Here is a 25,353-nt window from a genome sequence, read left to right on the forward strand (position 1 = left end):
GAAGACTTGGTGCATTTCATTTCACTGGATTCAAATTGTGACAACTAGCCCCAGTTTCCACATATGCACTAAACGTGAAGACAAATTGTTTTAAAAATGTTAAGTATTAGCTGTAAAGTGGATGAAACATTCGGCAAACAGATATCAGTGTTCTTACCATTGAGCCTGCCAGGCCATGATTCTAAAGGTTTGGTAAAGAAACCAGCCCTTCTCAGACAGCGCCCCCTTCTGGTCGATCGTAAAGAAGAAGTTTGGTGAAGGTGTGATCTGGAATGTGACATTCACTGGGCGCCCCTTTCTATCCCAAACAATCCATGTCATTAAAAAAAAAAAAAAATGCTGATTAAACTTTAAATGACACAATTAATGCATAGTAGAGGCTGCAAATTCACATGTATAAAACTTTTCAAACTATGCTTGATATTGTATTTTTTTTTTTTTTTTTTTTTTTAACCATAGGTTAACCTGAGTTAAAGTCACAGAAACTTTAACACACTCTTTGGTTTCAGTATCTAAAGCAAACTACTTAAAATTATGTACATGATGGCAAATGAATTAATTGCAGTTAAGAAGAAACAATATTATTTATTGGTGGAAGTATATTACAGCATTTGCAATATGCAAATAAGGACCAGTGTTTTTTGTTTTTTTTGTTTTTTACAATTACAATACATATTAATATTTTGAATGAGCTTTTATTTTCATATTTTCAGTTTTCATTTTAGTTTAAGATTTAGAAATTTTGTTAAACGCTTTTGCCATTTTTTATTTTTTGTTTTAAATATTTCCATTTAGTTTTATTTCTGTTTTAATTTTTAGTAACTTTAGTTCTTAAACTTTTTTTTATTTTAGTTAGCTGTCAAGGCAACATTTCTAAATTTTGTATATTTTATTTCAGATTAATTTATATTAAAGGATTAGTTCAGTTCTGAATCAAAATTTCCTGATAATTTACTCAGCCCCATGTATTCCAAGATGTTTATGTCTTTCTTTCTTAAAAGAAATTAAAGTTTTTGAGGAAAATATTCTAGGATTTTTCTGCAGTCTCTTAACCAAAACAATCTCCAGAGAGCTACAAAATGAGTTCTAAGCAAAACAGAGTATTTATTGAACAAAGACTGAACAAAAACTTTCAAAGTTGGTTGGATATGCAAATGAACAGATTATCATACGGCCTCTCTTACTTTTAGCATATATGTACATTTTCCGGTTCATCTTCATCCACCTTGGTCTTCCTCAACATCCCATAATATGCCCTTACATATAATATGACCTGACTTACATAAATATTTTTTTTTGGAAACATTTTATCTGACTCCCTGAGACTTTTCCCAGGCATACTGACCTCGACTGAAGAAGGAGACATAATTCACAAGTTGTTTCTCAAAGCAACTTTGTAGAGTAACAGAGAGAGAGAGAGAGAGAAATGAAAAAGGCAATATATCTGAGTCTCCTAAGTGTGTGACAGAAAGAGGGGGCCAGTGTGTGTGTGTGTTCAGTCAGTCTGAATCTGACTGGGTCTGTGATGTTGAGCTGATGTTCAGTGCACAACTGAAGTCAGTACAGAAAGTGCTCCATACAGGAGACATGTGGATACTCTCTATATTTGCATAACAGGCAAGGTAAGCGCTTTATCCTTCCTTCATATTATTGTTCTGATATTTTTTCCTGTTTAAAACAACATTTCAGTATTAAATGACAAAAATGAACATAAAATTTATCATTAATGTTAAAAATAGCCTACTATTGAACACATTTAACATTATTGCATGATGTATTTGTGGATTTGATTTGGTCTTTGTTTAAAATGTGTTTTGATGCATAAGCCCAGATTCATTACACTTGATTTATTAAACATTATTACTTGTTTAGAAATATCCTAGGACCATGTTCAGCTGTGTTTGAACATAAAAAGTATGTATTCAAACAACAAGAAAGGGACACTGCCCTTTCTGTACATTTATTATTTTTTAGCCACTTGTGTTGGTCTTTGTAGTGCATGCAATAAATATCCACTATTAACACATTTTTAAGATGCACAGAAGGTCTGAAAAATGTTTTATTTGATTACTTTTTAAGGTTAGACATGAATGAAAGCATGGCCAGAGTGTTTTTTCTGTGCCTGTTGCTTTGGCTGCCTTTACCTGCGGCCAGATGCCAGAACAGAAGACAGTCTGGAGAAACACCGATAAACCTCACCACAAAACTGGACAATGGTAAATGCATTAGCGTTTTCTTCAGCGCAACATTGTGTTGACTTAGTCTTGCATGTACAAAAGTGAAAGATAGATATCTTTTCTATCTCAAGTGTTTCTCAAAGACAGCAATGAGATTATGAGATGAGATTTTCACTCAAAATTGTTATGCGGATAATAGGCTTTAATTTGTAATAACAATTGTAAGATTCAATTAGAAAACAGGCCAAATAAAATCATTTTCACTAGTGGACTCAGGAGTTTGGACCCTATATCACTCTTAACTCTAAAAGCCCAATGAATCATATTTGATTCACAAATTTCTAAGTTCTCTAAATTATCAGAATGATCAAAAGAGCTGAAAAACCTGTTGCACTACTTGCCTTCTGTCGCCGAATGATAGTTTATACATTTTTAGCAAGTAAACGTCCTTTTAGTATCATTGTAAATCGTGATCTCATGAGAAAACGTGTGTATTTTTATGTAAATTGTGGTTCTACCACACGTACATTTACTTACGTTTTCATACACACAAAAACGTACATTGATGTATTTATAGCACTAAAACGTAAAAATACTTACGTATTAACAGCAATAAAAACGTAAATCATGTAACGTAAAGTGTGCATGTATATGAATTCCCATGTATTAATATTAAAATCGTGGCTTTAATGATTCACCGTTGTTTTTAGTCGAATTTATTGAAAGCAGTTTACTCATCTACTTAATATGAAATAACATCTCTGTTCTTGACTTGTGCTGCTCGTTTCGGAGGATTACATAATGTTAAACAAGACTACAATTTGTAACCTTATGAATAACATTTCTGTAATTGTTTAACCATTTTGTAATATTTAGTTTGTTTGCTGTGAGACACAGAAGGCGTTTTCTCCTATGCAGCGACTGACAATACATCCATAAGATACACCAAAGCACAACATAAATTCACAAATCACATCCATTTTATATGTTCGCTGTACTCCAAATCTTTAGAATCCATATGTTTGTAAGGAGCAGATCCAAATTCAGCCCTTTATCCATCGATCTTCATTCTCAGCAACAGCGACGGTCACACTCAAAGCTCGCGCTCGTTATGATTCAAATTTGAAAGTAGCGCCACCCTCGAGAAGCGTTACGAGATATGGTTTACGGCACTGATATCGAACGCTCATTGGTTCTCACCTGCTTCATCACAATTTGCGACATGCCGTGTTTCAGTGGATTGACATTTGAAATGAGTGCGCGCCTTCACGGAGAGAAGCCGGATTTATCATATTTTCATGGATTGATAAGTTAAATTCTGCTCTGTACCCTATAAAAAAACTATTGCCGCCAGAGAGGACTGTGACTGAAACTCACTCATCATCATTTGAACTACTTTTGGTAGCCTAATACTTTTGACATTTTCGCAAAAAATAAATTATTGTGATTACGCTTGTTTGTCTGTCATTCTTTTATTTATAACAGTAGGTAGTTTAAATAAATGGCTATGGGTAGATTTAGGGGTAGGTGTAGGATTAGTGGCTCAAAATATCGTTTTAATGTTATATTTTTTACTAAAATTGTCATTTTGTCACAATGAGACCAGGCTGTAAAAACATCCCCCTTCAGCTCGTTGTTCATGTGTCTTTTTCCTGTGAAATCTTTACTACTTTTTATAAAGTAAATATAAGAATAACTTTTATATTAGTAATATTTCAAGATAAACACATAAACTTAGGTTTTTGTAGAAAAATTTTATTAAGTATCAAATATGATCCATCAGGCTTTTGAGGAACATTTATTCAACTCGCAGTCATCATTGTATTTCATTGTATTATACGTTTTGCCCCCACAATAAAAACTACAGAGCTGTGAAAACTAAGCATTGAAATTTCATCTTACTAAGACATATTTTATGCATTTTTTAATAGTCTGTTGTACTGTTATAAATCTCACTGATTTACATTACAAGCTATCAAATTACATATTACTTTTTGGCCATTTAAATATCAGCATCTGCTCCAAACTGCATATTTTTGCTCAGTTTGTGTCTTTGAATAAAACTGAGGTGTTTTTTTCTTCCTAGAGAATGAGCTCAATAATCTCATACTAGGGGGACACCGGGGATGGTTGTAACGTTTTTGACATTTCTGTCTGTATGTTAAAGTTCTTTTAAGCCTGCATGTTCAAAATGTGATTTAAACTAGTTACTAGTGTCAGCTATTAAATGACAGTTGTTATCTTTGCAGCACAAACAGAAAATGTGTGGTTTAGTTTCAAACATGAGGAGTGAAATGTTACAATTCATCCCATAGTCCGGTTAGATGGGGTGAGATGTAACTTTATATGTGACATTATGAAATAAAGATTATGATAAAAAAAAAAAAAAAAAGATTTTGAAAGCTTTTTATTCAACACAGACTTTTTTTTTTTTACATAATTATGTGCATGTATGTAACAAAAATAAATAAAATGAGCAAATAATGCAGGACAGTGGCCCTATAGGACCGAGTTTGGACACCCCTGACCTGCATACTGAAATTCAAAGAAAATATATAAATACAACTAAACATTTACTTGGGATAGCATGCTTCATTGATGTTACAACTAACCCAGAGTCTTGTAGCCATGAACTAGCTCACCTTACAGCTAACAGCCAAAACACTAACACTAACAACTTGCACGAAAAGTGTCTACACAAACACACAATAAACATAATTTAACTTTGATGAGTTTAACTACAAAGCAGGAATTGCCATAACAAAAATAAATGAAGTTTAAGTAAAGTTACTTTCTTATATCAAAATTAGTTTTTCTGCTCTTAAATCTGCTGTCTGCCACAGCGCTCTACTTTCTCACATATGGGATAAAGATTAAACCGAGCATGTGTGAAGTGAATCAGGTGATTTGTAACTTGTTTCTGATTGTAGCGATTAGAAGTGTTACAATTAACCCGTGTTACTACAACCATCCCCGGGTCTCCACCTTTATGAGCCGTATCTGATGCATGAAATATGATACTCAACAAAAAAAACAATTTTTATATTTTGTCTAAAAAGGTTCAATAAACTATGGAAGCTTGTTTCCACCATGGAATAAAATTGCGACTTTTTATCTTACATATCTGACTTTTTTTCTTGCAATTCTGACTTTATAACTTGCAACTGTGAGTTTATATCTTGCAATTATGACTTCTTTTATCAGAATACTGAGATAAAAACTTTTGCAATTATGAGTTATAAAGTCCAGTTCTAAGGGGAAAAAGAGATGTCTCACAATTCTGACTTTAAAACTAGCAATTTGCGAGAAAAAAGTCAGAAATGTGAGATAAAAGGTCGCAATTACCTTTTTTATTTTTTCTTATTTTTCTTAAAAGAACCTTTTTTTTTTTTGTCAGTATGAACTGCATTTTAATAATCTAAAGAACCTTTTCCACTATAAAGAAACTTTTGTGTAACAGAAAGGCTCTATGGATGGTAAAGGATTAGTTCACTTTTAAATGAAAATTACCCCATGATTTACTCACCCTCAAGCCATCCTAGGTGTATATGACTTTCTTCTTTCAGATGAACACAATCGTTATATTTAATTAAAAGTTATATTAATAAATATCCTGACACATCTGAGCTTTATAATGGCAGTGAACAGGGATCACGAGTATGAGCTGAAGAAAGTGCTTCCATCCACATCCATCCATCATAAACATATTCCACATGGCTCCGGGGGGTTAATAAAAGCCTTCAGTTCACCCAAAAATGAAAATAATGTCATTTATTACTCACCCTCATGCCGTTCCACACCCGTAAGACCTTCGTTAATCTTCGGAACACAAATTTAGATATTTTTTTTTGAAATCCGATGGCTCAGTGAGGCCTCCATAGCCAGCAATGACATTTCCTCTCTCAAGATCCATTAATGTACTAAAAACATATTTAAATCAGTTCATGTGGTTCAATATTAATATTATAAAGCGGCGAAAATATTTTTGGTGCGCCAAAAAAAAACAAAATAACGACTTATATAGTGATGGCCGATTTCAAAACACTGCTTCAGGAAGCTTCGAGCGTTATGAATCTTTTGTGTCGAATCATGATTCGGATCGCGTGTGAAACCGCCAAACTGCTGAAATCACGTGACGTTGGCGCTCCGAACCGCTGATTCGACTCAAAAGATTCATAACGCTACGAAGCTTCATGAAGCAGTAGTGTTTTGAAATCGGCCATCACTATAGAAGTCGTTATTTTGATTTTTTGGCGCACCAAAAATATATTGTCATCGCTTTACAATATTAATATTCAACCACTGTACTCACATGAACTGATTAAATATGTTTTTAGTACATTAATGGATCTTGAGAGAGGAAATGTCATTGCTGGCTATGCAGGCCTCACTGAGCCATCGGATTTCAACAAAAACATCTTAATTTGCGTTCTGAAGATTAACGAAGGTCTTACAGGTGTGGAACGACATGAGGGTGAGTAATAAATGACATTATTTTCATTTTTGGGTGAACTAACCCTTTAAGCTTTTTCCGTAAGCTGAATAGGGAAGGCGTAGGACGTAGCGTAAATGTTTTGAACTGCGAGAGTTTTATACTTTCTTTCGTAAGTTGAATACGGAAAACGTTCTGGCGGAAGCTAGATATTTTACTTCATAACTTGTATAAATATGCATATTTTGTTTTACACAAATGCATTGCTTCACTTCAGAAGGCCTTTATTAACCCCCCGGCGCTGTGTGGAATATGTTTATGATGGATGGATGTGGATGGAGGCACTTTCTTCAGCTCATACTTGTTGATCCCGTTCACTGCCATTATAAAGCTCGGATGCGTCAGGATATTTATTAATATATCTCCGATTGTGTTCATCAGAAAGAAGAAAGTCATATACACCTAGGATGGCTTGTGGGTGAGTAAAGCTTGGGGTAATTTTTATTTGAAAGTGAACTAATCCTTTAAAGGATCCTTCCATGCCAATAAGAACCTTTATTTTTGTATATACGGTATACATGTGGTATGTGTAAAGAGTTTATGGCTATAGTTTCTTCTCTCATTTCAGAGTTAGAATGTCCACTAGAGATCGCATTCATCCTGGACAGCTCAGAGAGTGCAAAGAGCTTTCTGTTTGATCAAGAGAAAGTATTTGTGCGCTCCTTCAGCAGGCAGGTGGTGCAGATGCAGGTGTCTGACTGGCATCTGAAGACTCGTTTGGCGCTCATCTACTACAGCAGTTCAGTGCATATCGACCAACGCTTCAAAGACTGGCAGGACCTTGACGTCTTTCTGAGCAGATTAACAGACGCCATGTACATCGGTCAGGGGACATATTCAACATATGCCATATCCAACGCCACTCAGCTCTTCACCAGCGAGACCAAGGAGCAGAGTGTTCGGGTGGCCCTGCTCATGACCGACGGCATCGACCATCCGCGGAATCCTGACATCATGAGGGCGGTCGCAGAGGCCAAAGGCCACAACATTAAGATCTTCACAATAAGCTTATCATACCTGGCAAAGAACAACGTGAACAGTGCCAAACTGCGGGACATAGCGAGCAGCCCAGCCCATCAGTTCTCCCACAGCCTCACTGACCCCAAACTGGAAGAACGGCTCCTGCAGCAGCTCGTGAGGCATTCAGTTCATCTGTCAGCTTCGTTAGATTTAGCAAGATCAGACATAATCCCCCATATTATAAATGCAAAAGTGAAAGTGAAGTGAAAGATGCATACAAATAGCACAATTACATTTTACAATAAACAAAAACAATCAATAGTGTATTGAGAAACTGCAGGTATCAGCACATCTAACTGAATATTTTTAAAATACATTTTTCCAGAGCTTTTCAATTTTATACCTGCACGCCACTTCAGTTACTATTGACATACAGCATTTTGCATTTTGAATCAAATTAAATCATGATTCCATAGGCTTCAGTGCAAACACACAAAATCACCTTTTGCAACAGAACAAAGTATGAAAATATTATTATAATTTAAAAAAAAAAAAAAAAAAAAAAAAAAAAAAAATATATATATATATATATATATCATGCTTAATAACACCATTTAGGTAAACCACTTCTTGGGGCTTATTGCTTTTATAAAACGAGTAGTATTTATTTTAATGAGGTCACAGGTGTTTGTTTATAGAGCAATTTACAACAGCTTCGAACGTGGCTCAACCAATCAGAATCAAGGACCGAAACTATCCGTTTTATAAGTAGTATTTTACTGTATATTACTAACTATTAGTAATATATTTTTTTTATTTCAATTTTATTTTCATCAATTATGAAGACTTATTATTTTTCAATGATTTTGCTAGCTTTTTTCGAACCGATTTTGCTAACTATGTACTACCAGGTAATGCTAACTAGCTAACTAGTATGTGAGCTGCATGCTGTCATCTTTGCTCGTGGTCACTCAGTTCTGGTTTCGGATATTTCTAATTCTAAATTATGAAAAGCCATGTTTGAAGATGATGTAAAATGCTGATAAACACACACCTGTGACTTGGGTCAATAGGAAATCACCTAGCAACTACCCAGAATACATTAGCAACCAATATTCTAATTAGTGCTGTCAAATTGATTAATCACGATTCATCGCATCTAACATAAAAGTTTGTGTTTACATAATACACTATATTGCCAAAAGTATTGGGACACCCCTCCAAATCATTGAATTCAGATGTTTCAATCACTTCCATGGCCACAGGTGTATAAAATCAAGCACCTAGGCATGCAGACTGCTTCTACAAACATTTGTGAATGAATGGGTCGCTCTCAGGAGCTCAGTGAATTCAAGCGTGGTACCGTGATAGGTTGCCACCTGTTCAATAAGTCCATTCGTGAAATTTCCTCACTACTAAATATTCCACGGTCAACTGTTAGTGGTTTCATAACAAAGTGGAAGCAGTTGGGAACAACAGCAACTCAGCCACGAAGTGGTAGGCCACATAAAATCACAGAGCGGGGTCAGCGCATGCTGAGGCTCACAGTGCACAGAAGTCGCCAACTTTCTGCAGAGTCATTAGCTACAGACCTCCAAAGTTTGTGTGGCCTTCAGATTAGCTCAAGAACAGTGTGTAGAGAGCTTCATGGAATGGGTTTCCATGGCCGAGCAGCTGCATCCAAGCCTTACATCACTAAGTGCAATGCAAAGCGTTGGATGCAGTGGTGTAAAGCACGCCGCCACTGGACTCTAGAGCAGTGGAGACGTGTTCTCTGGAGTGATGAATCACGTTCGGTAGAGAGGGGATTATGGTGTGGGGTTGTTTTTCAGGGGTTGGGCTTGGCCCCTTAGTTCCAGTGAAAGGAACTCTTAATGCTTCAGCATACCAAGACATTTTGGACAATTTCATGCTCCCAACTTTGTGAGAACAGTTTGGGGATGGCCCCTTCCTGTTCCAACATGACTGCGCACCAGTGCACAAAGCAAGGTCCATAAAGACATGGATGAGTGAGTTTGGTGTGGAGAAACTTGACTGGCCTGCACACTCAACCCGATAGAACACCTTTGGGATGAATTAGAGCGGAGACTGCGAGACAGGCCTTCTCATCCAACATCAGTGCCTGACCTCACAAATGCGCTTCTAGAAGAATGGTCAAAAGTTCCCATAAACACACTGCTAAACCTTGCGGAAAGCCTTCCCAGAAGAGTTGAGGCTGTTATAGCTGCAAAGGGTGGGCCAACTCCATATTAAACCTTACGGATTAAGAATGGGATGTCATTAAAGTTCATGTGCAGGTAAAGGCAGGCGTCCCAAAAATTTTGGCAATATAATGTATATGTGTGTGTATTATATATATTATGTGTGTGTATATACATACGCACATATATATATATATATATATATATATATATATATATATATATAATACTACACACACATATATTATGTAAAAACTTTTACGTTAGATGCGATTAATCGTGATTAATCGACTTGAAAGCACTAATTCTTATGCATGTGGGCTGCAACATGCAAATAATCCCTCAAAATATCTTGGCATACACAAGGAAACACGCCACCCACACTTTTCTGTTTCTGCACAACAAAGTTTCTTTTCTTTTTAACAGCCTAGCTGTTATTTTGGGTCAGAAAATGGATGCTCTAAAAGTTTCTATTTGTGAGGGTTTTAGATCCAAATACAGCAACTAGTGTTTGGTCTGCTGTCATGAAGCATGGTTCACACATCAGTGGGTGAATCAAATATGTGTGTGAGGGATTTTCCATATGACCACAGAAGAAAGGGTTTGCCGCTCACAAAATGTCAAGCGCTGTCTGTGATCACACAATACGGGTCTCTTAGAAATGCATAATAAAGCTATTTGGCAATACATTGGACTTGTTTTGGTACTGTCATATATTTGTGTCCTAATTCTTATTTTTCTTTCATTTTTGTTTACCAGGAAATAATTGCAAAGAATGAAGTAAGTACTCAACTATCAAGAAGAGTGGCCCTCAAAGTATTTAGACACTTTAGTCATAAAATGTCTGAATTTCAAGTATATCAAGTATATCCAACTGTACCCAGATACAGTACACTTATGTAAAGCAATATATACTATATATAGCAAATCTCAGCTGCATGATTATTTTTATTGATGTAAAAATGTAAACTGTATAACTGTACAGATCTACATAAAGATGGATATATATGATATCCAACTTTATCCGCATACATGCAGTAAACTCAAGGCACTTACTCAAAGCGATATATACAATATAGCAAATCTCAACTCACACTCTGCTCTTACTGATGGAATGTAAAATCAATGAAGATTGGCCACGCATATATAGGCATGAAACCTCCAACACTATAATGGCCAGTGTTTCAGTTTTATTGTCCAACCCCTGTATAAATGTGCCCAACTTTATCCAAAGCGTATCCACTCTCGAGCATATCACACCAAAAATGATAACTCAACTTGAACAATGCTGATTGCAAACTACCTGTTGGTTGTATTTCTCTTGCCAGTGCCCACGACCACCGTGTTTGTGTGAGAGAGGTGAACAGGGTCCTCCAGGAGCTCCTGTGAGTATCGCTGGCATGGAATTGAGGCCATTTTATTTCACTTGTGTCATTTATGAGGAAAACTCTGTTTTGTTTAGGGTAAAAAAGGAGATCGAGGTTATGAAGGAGCACCTGGTCAAAAAGGCTCAAGGGTGAGAGTAAAAATAATTATCATATTTGTTTAAAGGAATTATGATAATTAGATCTGTAGTTTATTGTTGTTGACACATTGGTACAGGGGGAAACAGGAGCACCTGGTCTACCAGGAATCAACGGTCCAGAGGTACATCACATATTCATATGGTCACTTTATACATTTTGTCTTACTACTTACTCTCTGACCAACTTGGTTCTTGTTCCTGGTTCCTCATCCACAGGGAAGACCTGGGTTCAAAGGTGATAAGGTGAAACATCCGAGTTTTCATTTGCACATGCATTTGGGTTATTGCAATTAATTGGTTAATTTTTCCCATGTATTGTCCTAATTATATATATATATATATATATATATATATATATATACAATAACTAAAGTCTTAAGTTGTGTTTTAGGGGGATCAAGGTAATTGTGGACCACCAGGGCAAAAGGGACATAAGGTAAGACTTCTCTACTGTTCTACAATTTACTATTGTTCTGAAATATGTCACATATGATTGATTCAATTTTATGTTTCATTTCACAGGGCGTTGAAGGGCCTCCAGGGCTGAGGGGCCCCAGAGGAGAGCAGGCACAGTATAAACATTTACCTCTTTACATGACATATTATATGCCACATTTCAGGTTTCATGATGCATAACAGCAACTGTATTTGTATTCTTTATCACTTGATAATGATAATTATTTAATAACTGATTATTTAATTTGATTTTGTGAATAATCTGTGTATGAGTCTTAAGTAGGCCTTAAGATTGTCTATATTCCTTTATGTATGGTTGCCGAGAGAGCTCAACGAGCTGCAACTGAAGAAAACACATGCAAATAGAAAAAACACCAGTAAATTAAGAAAACAGTTTGACAACACGTGTGCTGCAAATACTCACAACGTAACCAAATACAGAAACCCACGGTAAATACTCACAACGCAACCAAATACAAAAGCCCACTGCAAATACTCACAACACAACTAAATACAGAAACTGCTGCAAATACTCAGAACACAACCAAATACAGAAACGTGCTGCAAATACTCACAACGCAACCAAATACAGAAACCTGCTGCAAGCACACACAACACAACCAAATACAGAAACTGCTGCAAATACTCAAAACGCAACCAAATACAGAAACGTGCTGCAAATACTCACAACGCAACCAAATACAGAAACGTGCTGCAAATACTAACAACGCAACCAAATACAGAAACCTGCTGCAAGCACACACAACACAACCAAATACAGAAACTGCTGCAAATACTCACAACACAACCAAATACAGAAACGTGCTGCAAATACTAACAACGCAACCAAATACAGAAACCCGCTGCAAACACACACAACACAACCAAAAACAGAAATGCAAATACTCACAACAACAAAACGTGCTGCAAATACTCATAATGCAACCAAATACAGAAATCCAGTACAAATACTCACAATGCAACCAAATACAGAAACAATCTGCAAATAATCACAACGCAAACAAATATAGAAACACGTTGCAAATAGCACAGACCACAACGGAAATGTTTCAAGGGGACTCCAACAGGTGAAGAATCTGGCTGGGACATGCTTATTGTTCAATGTCTACTCGTACAATGTTGTTGTTGATGACCTGAAAGGTGAGTATTTTGTTTATTTTAACATCCTGATCATACGATGGTCCTTGGCCTTTTGGATATTATTTGCCTAAATAATCTGAGGAAATACACAATTAACTGTGAAATGTTCTGCAAGCTGGCTAACATACTTTCACAACTGTGATGTTCAAGGTTCACGGAAATAAGTTCCGCAATGCTTAATTTATGATTAAAACCAGGTCAAAATAAATGCGTTTCTGTATTTGGTTGCACTGTGAGTATTGCAGCACATGGGTTGTCAAACTGATGAAGATGTTTTGTTAATTTGCTGGTGTTTTTTCTATTTGCATGTTTTATCTTTATGTACACAATAATAATCTTTTACATAGTAATCCTTTTATTTGCTGCTGCGTGTCCCTGTGTGTGTAATAAGCAGAGTGTACACGTGTTGTGCACCCGCATATTACTAACGCGCCCTTTAAATAACAAAAACGAAATACTGCGCCATTGACTTTAGACCAGGTTTTTGTTGGTCAATGGCACAGTCATTTTCAGTTGCCTCAAAATAGCAACACGCCAACAATGCGCCTGAACACATCTCGCTTTCAGACCAGCACACCCATGGGCGAACAGATGGGCGAACAGATGGGCGCAAGTGCATTTGCCATTTAAACAATGTGGGCGCTATACAAAAAATGATAACTGCGTCGGGGCTGAAACTAGCAAAAAACACTTGCGTCGCGCCTGCCGTTGCGTTGCACCGGGTGTATGATAGGGCCCATTGTCTCATCACATAAATGTGGTGATCATGGCAGGCCATGGCTGTTTCCCGCTCTGCACTTATGGAATGTGATCGGCAGATCGCTCGTAATCCTAAGCTAATGTACACATGTAAGCAGTGAATCCAAGCTTGCAGGATATTTTTCTTTTTCCGAGGGCGACTTTGTACAGTGGGATTAGTGAAGAGACTGAATAGTTCAGATTGACTGGGTCAGGTCATTCAGAACCCACATTAGCACAGTTTAACAGGCATCTACAGCTGCCTAAAAGTGCCATATCAGCCTATGGTTTATTATAGGCATATGGCTGATTAGTTGTTAAAAAAATTAAATAATTAAAAAATTAATTCATAAAAGTGCAAGACCAATTTTAACATGTTTCTTCTTCATTTTACCAGGGTCTGAAAGGGCCTCCAGGAGACCAGGGGCATGAGGGTCAAGCAGGACCCAAAGTATGATCATATCATCCATTTCTTTGCCAGTGAAATGTCTGTAACTGATATTTTTATATTTTAAATAGAGACAGATGTCTGGGTGGTAAAGAACTGACATTTTAGGGATGTTTCCATGTCAGTTTAAATGCAGATTTTGCCTCTCATGTTTAATCAGGAAGTTTTAACAAAGAGTGCTTTGAAAATCTGTCAAATATATAATAGCACTTTAAAATGCAAAAAACCCTGAACTGCCAGACACAAGGGGTGCCTTTATGCTCTGTAAATGTCATTTGGAACATACATGAGAAAATGCGTTGGGGGATCAAAATGTGCACTAAACCCTTACGCTAATAGTAGGATGTTGTTAATACTCAAAAACGTGACATGCATCCCAGATGAATAAGGTTTATGGTATTTAACAGCAAATATAACATCTTTAAATTAATGGGAATTTTAAATTTATGTGGAGATGATGTCCAAATGAATCACTGACCTACATTTTACTCCTAGGGGGATCGAGGGCCGGATGGTGCGTCTGGCCCGCCAGGAGATATTGGAATTGGATTCCCAGGTCCAAAGGTAAACTTTTCAGCTGGTTGTTCTCAACAAGACTTAGTTCATATTATACATGAAAAAAAAAAGTTTAAAGCAGTGGAAACAAACTATCGTTCAAAAGTTTAGGGTCAGTAACAAGCTTTTGAAAGAAATTAATACTTTTATTCAGCAGGGACACATTAAATTGATCAAAAGGAACAGGAAAGACATTTATAATGTTGCAAAGGATTTCTATTTCAAGTAAATGCTGTTCATTTTAACTTTCTATTCACCAAATAATCCTGAAAATCCACAAAAATATGAAGCAACACAACTGTTTTCAACACTGATAATAATAAGAAATGTTTCTTGAACAGCAAATGAGTGTATTAGATGATTTCTGAAGGATCATGTGACACTGAAGACTGGAGTAATGATGCTGAAAATTCAGCTTTGATCACAGGAATAAATTACATTTTAAGATATATTTACATCGAAAACTGTTCTTTTAAATTGTAATATTTCAAAGTACTGTATTTTTGATCAAATAAATGCAGCCCCGGTGTAAGCACAAGACACTTTTCAAAAACATTTAAAAATCATACCAATCCCAAACTTTTGAAAGGTAGTGTAAACATTACAGACATTACTGTTGTTTCTATACAATCCCAGAGGAACATTTTATTGTTCAGATGTTGCTTTTTCATAACTAGATTTAATGGGGTTCTCACTTGTTTCAATTAAGTATCAACACTCAAGTCTCAGAAATTAGACTAAGTTTTGGATGTTTCTTCTAAAATTAGAGAAGAAAAATGGAAACAAATAAGACAGTTATTGAAATACAGTAAAATTTAGACTTTAATGAGAAATGTTTGAGTTTAATTGAAGATCTCTTACATTAGACTGAAGACTTCAGTATCTTGCACAGATTTTTAACTCTAGAGGAGGCACAAGTGAGATTACTGGTGTATTTAGATCAAATTAAAGTCTCCATTTGCTTTCAATTTAATCTCATTGCTGCCAAAAGAGAAATCATTGAGAAATATAAAATAGATCTCATTTGTGGATTTTCTTTTTTATTGCTATTGGATGCTGTGATTTAAAGGCTTTATTCAATAACCAAAATAAGTTACAATGTTACAACTTTCTTGTTCCAGAGGTTTTAGTATGTTCTTGTCCATCACAAACTAAGTGCCTTAAAGTTATTTGAGGTGTGATTGTTTTAGGGTGACAGAGGAATCCCAGGAAGACCAGGTCCTCCAGGTCAGGTTGGCGTAGGTCAGCCAGGTCTACCTGTAAGTATAAACAGCCTCTTGTATGACTTTAAAACATCCATCTACTGTACAGACTATAATGAGATAATGATACATGCATCAATGAAGGGTCCTCCAGGTTTACCAGGATCACAGGGGAAACCAGGAGCTCCAGGCGAAGGACTTCCTGGCCCAAAGGTGAGTAGATACAGTTGCGGTTCTTGCTTCTTTTTTTAGGTCATTCCCTATTCAATGGGCTCTCTCACCCTCGCATTGTTCCAAACCCGTAAGTCGTTCTTTCTTTTGTGAAATGCAGATGTTTAGCAGGATGTCCTGCTCTTTTCGATACAGTGAAAGTGAATTAAGTTAATTATGTCAGTAACATACACTCTTGAAAATAAAGGTTCCAAAATTGGGTTTTCACAGTGATGCCATAGAAGAAACATTTTGGGTTCCTCAAAGAACCTTTCAGAGAACAGTTTTTAATAGAACCATTTTTTCTTAGCCTGAAGAACTTTAATAATCTAAAGAACCTTTTTTCACTATAAAGAACCTTTGGTTAAAAGGAAAGATTCCATGGATGTTAAAGGTTCTTCATAGAACCTTAGACTCCAATAAAGAACCTTTATTTAAGAGTGTACATTTAAAATCATATGAAATTCCTCTTTGTAATTGTTTCCCTTTAATGGTCATCTGAATAAAGACATTGTAATATCACTTTTTAATCTGTTTTGTGTTTGTGTCTTAGGGTGACCGTGGCTATGTCGGCCCTACTGGTGGACGTGGACCCCCAGGTTATGGAGGCAAAGGTGAAAAGGTATGATGCAGTTGTGTGAGATTTTAGTTGCCCATATAAAGAGCCATTTTGCATTAAATTTAGCCCCTATATCTATCCTCTTAGGGCAACATGGGACCTCCTGGATCACCTGGACTATTAGGAATGCCTGGCAGGGGAATTCAAGGAGAGAAAGTATTTTGCTATTTTTCTGTTTTTTATACCAATATTTATATGCTAGTTAAGGCAAGCTTCATGTTCTCAATACATGCTTATAGTGTTAGCGATTTAAACAAATCCCTAACTCTAAGTAATAAACACTGTTTGTGCTATATTCATATATGATTCCTCAAATCATGCAGTGTGTTAAGAAGTGTGCTATTATTTTTCTAAACAATTGGAAACATTCAATTGTTACCTTCATCTTAATATTTAAAGGGGAATCAGGGACCAGCTGGTCCTCCTGGTCAGAGAGGGAATCCTGGGATAGGACTCATGGGTACAAAGGTAAGACTGCACTTCTATACGACTTCTTTTTTTTTTTTTTTTTTAAGAAATTGAGTTTTATTCAGCAAGGATGCATTAAATTGGTAAAAAGTGAGAGTAAAGACATTTACATTGTTACAAAAAAAAAAAAAAAATCTATTTCAAATAAATACTGTTCTTTTGATTCTTTGAAGAATCCTAAAAAAAAAATGTATCATGATTTTTACAAAAAAAAATATGAAGCAGCACAACTGTTTTTAACATTGATAATAACTAGAAATATTTCTTGAGCAGCAAATCAGCATATTAGAATGATTTCTGAAAGATCATGTGACACTGAAGACTGGAGTATTAATAAATTACATGTTAAAATATATTCAAATAGAAAACCGTTATTTGAAATTTTAATAATATTTCACATTATTACTGTTTTTACTGTATTTTTGATCAAATAAATGCAGCGTTGGTGAGCAGAAGAGACTTCTGTCAAAAACAACAACAACAAAAAATATTACCAATCGCTAACTTTTGAATGATATCTAAACAGTGTGTTTTCGTTTTGTTTGCTCTCAGGGAGAACAGGGATACCCTGGAGATCCTGGAGCCACTGGAGAAAGAGGAATTGGAGAACCAGGACCAAAAGTAGGTTGTAGTTTCAACTAAACTGTTAGACATGACCTGAAAGAACAGAATAAAGTATCAAATAACGAAATCAGAGTTGTGTTTATGGGTTGATGCCGTAGGGTGAACCTGGATTCCAAGGTTTACCAGGTGTACGAGGTGTACCAGGAGAAGATGGAGCCAATGGACCAAAGGTGCTCTTAATAGCATATTAGTGATGGATAGCATTACATCCAAAATATTTAGGCATATATTATAATAAACTATATAATATCTTGTTGATTTTAGGGTGATTTAGGCCTACCAGGGTCCAAAGGACAAGATGGAGCTCCTGGAAAAGGCCTACCAGGAGAGAAGGTGCCATGCCTACTAAAATTATTATATTAAAAATATATATAGAACAGTATGTATTAAAAAGGTTGTATCTTCCTTCAATAGGGGGATCGAGGTGAGAGGGGCTCCAAAGGCCATCCAGGACCAATGGGACCAGCTGGGCCAATAGGGGCAAAGGTGAAAACAACTCATTCATTCATCTTAACAAACACAAAATACTATGTCAAGAAAAGCCCTATGTCTCTGTCACTGCTGCTAACAGTGTCTTTCATTTAAAACAGGGAAACCCAGGGAATGTTGGACTTCCAGGTGTTCCTGGGCCTTCAGGAAGAGGCATACCTGGAGCTAAGGTACATTAAAAATGTTCTGGATTCAACACAAGCTTTATCAATTAAATAAAAAGCAAAAATCATGGTCACACTAGCCGTGTTTCCATTACAGATTTGCTCAAAACTTTTTGCAATATTTTCTAAATGTCAATAAAAAACTATTGCGAAATGACGGCGTTTCCATTAACCGACGTTTTGCAACTTAAACATCATTTTTTCCTTGCGCAATAAGTAATTCCAAAAATCATGGCAATTGATGTTAGTAGGTTTAAGTATATCGCAGCCACTGCACTAGCCATTATTTTTAAATTGAAGGAGACGTAGGCGTGTTATCCAAGCATTAATGGCAAGGAAAGACCCCTATACTTGGGAGCGGAGGTGTTTCTGGGTGTTTCTCCCTCATATCTGCTTTGAGGTCTTGATAAAGTGTGGCATTCCAGTATTCCCATTTCTTTTGTCTTTTATGAGTTTAATAAAGAACTCTGTCTTGTCTTCTGTCCAAACATTCCGCACTATCTTTAAAGAACGATTGACTTTTAGGTACGCCAGGTGACCTGTAAATGCAAAAAAACTGTTTCTATTGCAGTTTTGCAAAATTTTCCTTTTTCGAATTGCCTGAAAAACCACCTCATGCAAGAGTAAAGACGTTTTGCGATATATGGGAGATTCCAATTCGCAATTTCAATTTGCGCAATTTGAAGGATAATGAAAACGCAGCTAGTAAGACACTTACTAATGGACGGTGAATGTGATTTCACCAAGTAGAACATGTGCCTGGATCAATATCCCTGTTGATCCTGGAACAACATTTCAATCAACCAATGAGATTTGACAGGTTTACAGTTTATGTCAAGTTTAGGCTTACAACCAGGGTTAGGTGCTTCTACATCAGTGTTATTCACCTATCATTTCCCTCTGATTTTAGAGATAAGTTATTACTTTAATTATGATTTTAGGGATTGGGTTAGGACTGTTTTTGGACAGGAATGTTGTTCCAGGATCAACAAACGATGTTGATCCAGGAACGCGTCTTACTTGGCAAAATCAAGGTGACCTACAACAGACGTACACATGGTCAGGCAGTAAACATTAAAACACCTAGACAATTGTACAACCCCAGACAGATCAACTTAATAATAAACAATTGCATTAAAATTAATAAAAACAATTACTGAATAATTCATGAAAATAAACAAAAATGTTAGTTTCACATTTCTGCTTTTAAACCCTCTGGAACAAAGGTCAATTTACTTCCATTCTAAGTTCTTGCTTAAAAAAGATTCATTGATACACTTTTATTGTGGCTTAAATTTGTTGGAGCCACTGTATGTGTATGTGTACCCACATCAGGAGATCTCATACCATGTTCATCTTGCTGTAGGGAGATCCAGGGCCAGTTGGTCCACCAGGACTTGCTGGAGAACCAGGGATAGGCATTGCAGGGCCGAAGGTAAGAGTGACGTCCCAGCAGAAAGCTACACTGTGCTTTTGTGACTAAGATAATCCATTTTGTCTGTCTTTAGGGTGAAATGGGGTTACGAGGACCCATTGGACCACCAGGGCTGAAGGGAGAAGGCTATCCCGGCCTACCTGTAAATATTAACATTACAAAGAACATTGTTCATGCTAATCATAGTTACATTTGTATAGTCTGTATTTAATCTGACATACCAAATGGAATTATAACAGACTACATATGTGTTGCTCATGTGATCTATAGGGGCCACCAGGTCTTCCAGGTCTTACAGGAGAGATTGGGCCAGAGGGTATTGGTTTACCTGGACCAAAGGTAAGGCGACTGCATCCCTATCAATTTCTTCAGAAAATGTACAAATTTGAATTATTAAAAAAATATTATTCTATTAGAGCATAGATATTTTCTGTCACAGGGGGATCGAGGAACTCCAGGTCCCCCAGGGCCTGCTGGAGCACCAGGTCTTGGGCAGATGGGCCCAAAGGTGGGAAATATATTTCAAACTTTATATTGTATGTAGAATACATTAGTCTCGCTTCAGACTTACAGCAGAAAGTCTGGACTCCATAGCAGTTTTCATTGGCCAAGGATTGCCCAAGAGGACATCTGACTGACATATAAAGCAACCAATCACACGTCGTGCAGTTCAGCGTCATGTTTAGGGGTGTGAAAATGTACAGTTTTATACAGACATGCAATTCATTCAAGAATGTTGTGCAAGTTTACTGCAACAATGGTGCTGTGAACTTCACACTTTTTGAAATTCCAGAATTTAGCTGATCATGGTAAGGGCTCACTAGCTATTTTTCCATCCAAAGTTGTGAATTTAACATGTGCGCAAAATTGGAATACGTATATAACATTTGCGAATGAAGCACTGATTCCATCCAGTGAGTCAAAGAGAACAAAATCGTCCTGATAAACTGGTGCTAAATATCACTAAGAGAAATGGAAGTTGCTGCAGTAGAAGCCACTGTATATAATAATTTAGTTATATAATACATTTTTTGCGCCTCAGAGCGCGCAGACGAAACGCAATGTCATGTTATCTTGCATTCAGATGCCTGGTGTTTGTGAATGCAATCGTGTGAGGCACTTCTGGGAGGGAATTATACCAAACCACTTTACAACAGACTTTGCTCAGGCATTACAGAATGACCAAAACAGCATTTCAGATGCTGTGCAATGAGATATATATAGCAAAATGTGATTCTGTTCAGATTGGCCTGTTCAGGTTTGCTCAGAAGTGTTTTTGTGGTCTGCAGGGCTCCATTGGTCAGACTGGTCCAGCTGGTCCTCCAGGATTACCAGGAGAGGGCATACAAGGACCAAAGGTAACAGGAATCTGAGGCATATCAACAGGATACCATTTTATTACAGTGTGCTGTACAGTACTGTTTAATTCACATGCATTTTATTCTGTTTTGCACAGGGTGATCCTGGATATCAGGGTATACAGGGGCCAAGAGGGTCACCTGGAGAGGGTCTGCCGGGACAGAAGGTGAGGAGACTCTTATAGCCACTGTCATGCATTTTAGTTAGCATTAAAGGAATCCTTCACCCAAAAATAAAAATGTTATGATTTACTCACCCTCAGGTTGTTCCAAACCTGAATGACTTTTCTTGTCAAACACAAAATACTTTTTTCCACAAACTCCAAAAATCACACTTAACATAATTAAAAAAAAAAAAAGGTACATCAAGTCATGCTTGAAAAACATGACCACAAATGTGAGCTTCACCTTTGTGATGTAACTGCTCTGTTTGTAGGGGGATCGTGGGTTTCCAGGAGCACAAGGACGCAAAGGGGACGTTGGAAGCCCGGGAGAACCAGGATTTACAGGACCGCCGGTGAGAAGAACGGAGAAGGAAATTTAGATTAGTTGAAAAACTCCTCATGCTATACTTGCTTTTTAATCGTTGAGCATTATGATAGTTGACAACACTATAATCAACATCTCTATATTTAACTACATTAACAAACTGAACATTGCGTCTTCTTACATTCACAGGGTAATTCAGGAACAAAAGGAGATCCTGGTCTCACGGTATGTGCACAGATAAAAGAATTAATTTTCTTGTCATTAAAGGTCCAAAACTTTTTTATGTAATTTATTCCAATGTAAAAAGGTTTTGAACCTAAAGAAATGACAGTTTTAAACTGCAATATGTTATGCTGTTGTTGCATGACCTCATCATTATGTGATTGTTGGAAAATAAAAACCAATTTTGCATTTGTAACCCAATTTTGTGTAAAAATAACTTGACTTTTAACAGTCTGGTCAAGTCATGTGCGTTGCATTGTGGGATACAGTATGTCACACAGTGTATACTGCTCACTTTGGTCTTTTGCACTAAAAAAAAAATGGATTTACTCTGAACCCCCAGTTCAGAGAATCTTGCTGCATTGGTTTGGTTCCGATCGGGCCAAAAACCTAGGACTAGTTCGCAAAAGTAGGTTTTTCAAAAAAATCCAAAATACCCGAAAATTTTGCTTGAAAATTTCGCTTGAGCCTACACCTAACGGTTTAGGAGTTATAAGCGATTTCATACTTTTTACTGCTGTAGCGCCTCCGTCAGGCCGATAGGGGCAAGCCTTGGTGATGGTGTGAGTACTACCAGCCCTCAAAGTTTTAAGTCTCTACGACTTACGGTTTGGTCTACCTGAATACTTTTAGGGGAAATTTTAACAATTACAATAAGGTTTCAGCGCTATGCACTTGAACCCCTAAAAAATTAACTTTAAAAGATTTATGTATTTTGCAGAGAGAGGAAATAATCACTCTAATCAGATCTATTTGTGGTAAGTAATCAAATTGCAGATCTTCTATTTCTAAATTTTAGTGCTTTGTGATGAATTACATCAAAACTGAAGTGGATGATTTATTCTGGATTCTCAGGTTGTGGCCGGATATGCAGAGTAAAACCTCTTGAGCTGGTGTTTGTGATTGACAGCTCTGAGAGCGTCGGCCCGGAAAACTTTGAAATCATTAAAGACTTTGTGAATACCTTGATCGACCGCGTGTCAGTCAGTCCGAAGGTGACGCATGTAGGGGTCGTTCTCTACAGCCACATTAACCTGGTGATAGCAAGCATAAACGAGAGTTTAACTCGTGAAGAAGTGAAAGCAGCTGTGCGCAGGATGCCTTATATTGGGGAGGGCACTTACACAGGAAGTGGCATCAGAAAGGCCAATGAGATCTTCCACTTTGCTCGCCCTGGTGTGGGGAAAGTGGCGGTGGTTATTACGGATGGTCAGACGGATCATCGTGACACGGTGAAGCTGGAAGATGCGGTCAAAGAGGCTCATTCAGCCAATATCACCATGTTCGCTATAGGGGTGGTGAATCAAAGTGACCCGATCTATAATGATTTTAAGGAGGAGCTGAAGTCAATAGCGTCCCCGCCCACTGAGGAGCATGTGTTTTCCATAGAAGACTTCAGAACACTTCCTGGTATGTCGCAATGCATTTCACACAATTAAATGGATAGTTCACCCAGACACATTTTTTGTCTGGTTGGGCCAGACAAAAAAAGCGGTAACTTCTAACTTCTTACAAAAGAAAGGCGGTAACCTCTGACCCAATCGAAATTTAGGTTTTTGAGGAAAACACTCGGGTTGAAGGTCCAAATTGCAGTTTTATTGCAGCTTCAAAGGGCTCTACATGATCCCAGACAAGGAAAATAAGGGTCTTGTCTAGCGAAACGATTGGTAATTTTCTAAAAAAAGAATTTATATACTTTTTAACCACAAATGCTCGTCTTGCACTAGCTCTGCGATGCGACGTACATTACATAATCACGTTGGAAAGGTAACATGTGACGTAGGCGGAAGTACCGAGCAAGTGTTTATAAAGAGAACGTGCAAAGACTAAGTTAAATGGCCTTTACAAAAAAAAAAAGGTAAAACAATGATGTCAGACGATTTTGAAGTTGGAGGAGAAAATGAGATGGAGTTTTTCGCCCTACTGCTGTACCTCTGCCTATGTCACGTGTGACCTTTCCAACGTGATTACGTAATGCGTGGCACATCGCAGAGCAGAGCAAGATGAACATTTGTGGTTAAAAAGTATATAAATTTTTATTTTTTTAGAAAATGACCAATCATTTAGCTAGAAAAGACCCTTATTCCTCGTCTGTGATGCTGACAGAATTTTTTTTTTTTTTTTTTGTGAACATTCCTATTAAAGGGCTTTATATTTGTGTTTATCCAAAGCAACTTTGAGTTCCCTGGGAATCAAATCCTTGACCTCATCAGAGCTACAGGATCATCTACATTAATTAAATTCATGTTTTCTTTCTCTGTGTCTAGAAGTGGAAAGTAAATTGCTCCAACAGGTCTGTGAGAACATTACCTCCAGCTTCAAGGTAAAGTGACACACACTTCAGTCTAAAAGGCCATTAGTTAAACTCATGATGCATCTAAAGCTGCCATATTTGATTCGAGAGCAGCACATTTGATCTGAAAGATAAACTGTTTGATGAGAAATAAAATGTTAACAAAAATGTCACACTGCAGGACATTTATTATGCTATTTACATATTTTTATTATAATGTTATATTATTATTATTTCGGAATTATTATTATTAAATCGGAAATAGCAGAATTTTTAAATTAAACTGTGAAAAAATACATAAAATTCCATGAGTATGAATTTTTTTTTATAAATGTATTTATTATATTTTCTTCTTATTATTATAATGCATGCAATTTTTATGACTTCATATTAATTAAGAGACTACTGGAATATTTAATTTATTTGTTAAACTGTAGGACAGTATTAGTAGACAAAAAAGGAGACTGAAATTTCAAAAATAAAATCTTGAGGCTACAATCAAAACTGTTTGATTTTTGATGATCACTATTATTATCTAAGTACTCTAGCTATGAAGAGATATTAATATTACACTAAATCAATCAGCCAGATGACCTTGGAGAGTTTGGCGTGTTCCCCTACTACGATCCTAAACCAGATGACACGGACATTATCAGCACCATTACACCATATTTGGGAAGAGAAGACCTGAACCTCCTCCCAGATCAGGGCACATACAGGACTCCCCCGAAACAAAGACCAACTGACTCGTCGCTGCTCGTACTGAATCATTTTACCGCAGGTAAATGCCCATTCAGCCGCTCAAAAGTGATACAATATAAATAATTCTGTAAACAAAAGAACTACCTTAATCTTTCTATTTTCTCTCTCTCAGAGGAGGGGTGCCTAGAGCCTTTGGATCCCGGTCCATGTCGAGAGTATGTTGTTAAATGGTATTTTGATCCTAACGCTAATTCATGTGCTCAGTTCTGGTTTGGAGGTTGCAATGGCAACAAAAACCGATTTGATAGTGAACAGACCTGCAGAAAATCCTGTGTGTCTTATCATTAGAGCGCTGAAACTGATGC

The 25,353-nt window shown here is 36.8% G+C and overlaps 1 protein-coding gene and 1 long non-coding RNA gene across 3 annotated transcripts; one reads left to right on the forward strand and one right to left on the reverse strand.

Annotated features, from left to right (window-relative positions):
* The first annotated feature begins 1,484 nt into the window (after nucleotides 1–1,484).
* LOC127497835 (collagen alpha-1(XXVIII) chain-like) lies at nucleotides 1,485–25,338 on the forward strand. The gene is made up of 35 exons (XM_051866599.1): nucleotides 1,485–1,622; nucleotides 2,080–2,216; nucleotides 7,238–7,803; nucleotides 10,590–10,610; nucleotides 11,159–11,215; nucleotides 11,293–11,346; nucleotides 11,433–11,477; nucleotides 11,572–11,598; nucleotides 11,747–11,791; nucleotides 11,878–11,922; nucleotides 14,108–14,161; nucleotides 14,654–14,722; nucleotides 15,904–15,972; nucleotides 16,060–16,128; nucleotides 16,679–16,747; nucleotides 16,832–16,900; nucleotides 17,144–17,212; nucleotides 17,765–17,833; nucleotides 17,935–18,006; nucleotides 18,101–18,169; nucleotides 18,251–18,322; nucleotides 18,427–18,495; nucleotides 19,856–19,924; nucleotides 19,998–20,066; nucleotides 20,195–20,263; nucleotides 20,364–20,432; nucleotides 21,214–21,282; nucleotides 21,381–21,449; nucleotides 21,719–21,799; nucleotides 21,961–21,996; nucleotides 22,715–22,751; nucleotides 22,849–23,403; nucleotides 24,261–24,316; nucleotides 24,872–25,067; nucleotides 25,161–25,338. Exons 2-35 carry the CDS (start codon nucleotides 2,087–2,089, stop codon nucleotides 25,334–25,336), a joined length of 3,360 nt encoding a protein of 1,119 aa, XP_051722559.1. The 5' UTR covers nucleotides 1,485–1,622; nucleotides 2,080–2,086; the 3' UTR covers nucleotides 25,337–25,338.
* LOC127497839 (uncharacterized) lies at nucleotides 17,268–22,970 on the reverse strand. Of its 2 annotated transcripts, XR_007925667.1 has the most exons (4): nucleotides 22,958–22,970; nucleotides 21,691–21,708; nucleotides 19,837–20,064; nucleotides 17,268–17,869 (listed from the first exon to the last, which is right to left on the reverse strand). It is a non-coding gene; the product is annotated as an uncharacterized LOC127497839 (long non-coding RNA). The 2 variants fall into 2 exon arrangements; XR_007925666.1 differs by lacking the exon at nucleotides 22,958–22,970 and having other exon boundaries at nucleotides 21,691–21,811.
* Nucleotides 25,339–25,353: the final 15 nt, after the last annotated feature.

The sequence above is a fragment of the Ctenopharyngodon idella genome, chromosome 16, assembly GCF_019924925.1.
Source record: "Ctenopharyngodon idella isolate HZGC_01 chromosome 16, HZGC01, whole genome shotgun sequence".
Taxonomy (NCBI): Eukaryota; Metazoa; Chordata; class Actinopteri; order Cypriniformes; family Xenocyprididae; genus Ctenopharyngodon; species Ctenopharyngodon idella.

Excerpts from the sequence above, each read along its gene's own strand:
- LOC127497835 (XM_051866599.1), top strand. The coding sequence starts at position 2,087 with ATGAATGAAAGCATGGCCAGAGTGTTTTTTCTGTGCCTGTTGCTTTGG. Across the intron at positions 21,997-22,714 it reads AAGGAGATCCTGGTCTCACG|AGAGAGGAAATAATCACTCT; the intron begins GTATGTGCACAG and ends TGTATTTTGCAG. Across the intron at positions 22,752-22,848 it reads TCTAATCAGATCTATTTGTG|GTTGTGGCCGGATATGCAGA; the intron begins GTAAGTAATCAA and ends CTGGATTCTCAG.